Below are 928 nucleotides of genomic sequence, written 5' to 3' on the forward strand. Positions count from 1 at the left end.
GAAAACAGGCCTACACAGGAACAAAATGCACGGACATGAGAGGGCAGCACTGCGCACGGAAAAGGAGCTCCGGCACCAGGCGAAGAACGAGGTGGACTATCCTCCCGAGATACTTGATGCCTGGCGCGGGTATGTTTGTCTGCACAAATCCATTTTTTCTTTTATTTTATACGGTGAATATTTGTATTTGTATTTTTTCACCTAACCATCTGCACCTTGCCGGCGCCAGAGAACAGCAGAGGCTCAAGTCTCTTCTCATAGACCACGATGACGCGGATTGGGCCTATCCCCTGCTGCGGCCGGCTGCCGCTCCGTTGCCTCCGGTGCGCTGGTCCAGTGCTTTGTGGCCGACCGGGTCGTAGTACTGATTGCCGCGTCTTCTTCTGCAGGTCGTGACGCCAGCCCCAAGTGCGCCAAAGGGCCAGCCTTCGCGTCCGTCGTGGAGCCAGGTGCTGGCACCTTCGTCTGCAAGCGCGCCCACCGGTACTTGCTTTGGTCCCTGCCTTGAGAAAAGAGTGAGTGACTACGCTGCACACTCACACTCCCGCATGTGCGCGTCGTACTTCGTGTGCTGAATGAACCAGTTGCTGCGCCTCCGCGCGTGGTCGAAGTGGTGAAGGAGAAACAGCCGCTAACCCTCGTAGGCGGAGTCGATCTGTCCTTCTTCCGCGACGACAAGCGCACGGCCATCGCCGCCCTCGTCGTCTGCTCCTTCCCGCAGCTGGAGGTCAATGCCGCCAGTCCCCCACTACTCATGCACCGCGCTGCCCACATAGAACCGCAAGCACTCACGCAATGATCTGATTCACAGGTGGTGTATGAGATCTACAAGGTGGTCGAACTCACGGCACCCTACATTCCCGGATATCTGGCATTCCGTGAGGTGCCCGCTCTGGTGGGCCTCATCGACCACATCCGAAGGAATAAG

General features: G+C 57.8%; 1 protein-coding gene across 1 annotated transcript; it reads left to right on the top strand.

Moving 5' to 3' along the window:
• Positions 1-25: 25 nt before the first annotated feature.
• ACA1_196200 (endonuclease V protein, putative) lies at positions 26-865 on the top strand (the record flags this gene model as incomplete). Its single annotated transcript, XM_004353234.1, has 5 exons — positions 26-129; positions 230-323; positions 390-483; positions 585-727; positions 812-865. Coding segments are annotated over 5 exons (489 nt in total), but the record flags the coding sequence as incomplete, so codon positions are not given.
• Positions 866-928: the final 63 nt, after the last annotated feature.

Source organism: Acanthamoeba castellanii (genome assembly GCF_000313135.1).
Source record: "Acanthamoeba castellanii str. Neff unplaced genomic scaffold scf7180000084752, whole genome shotgun sequence".
Classification (NCBI taxonomy): Eukaryota; Discosea; order Longamoebia; family Acanthamoebidae; genus Acanthamoeba; species Acanthamoeba castellanii.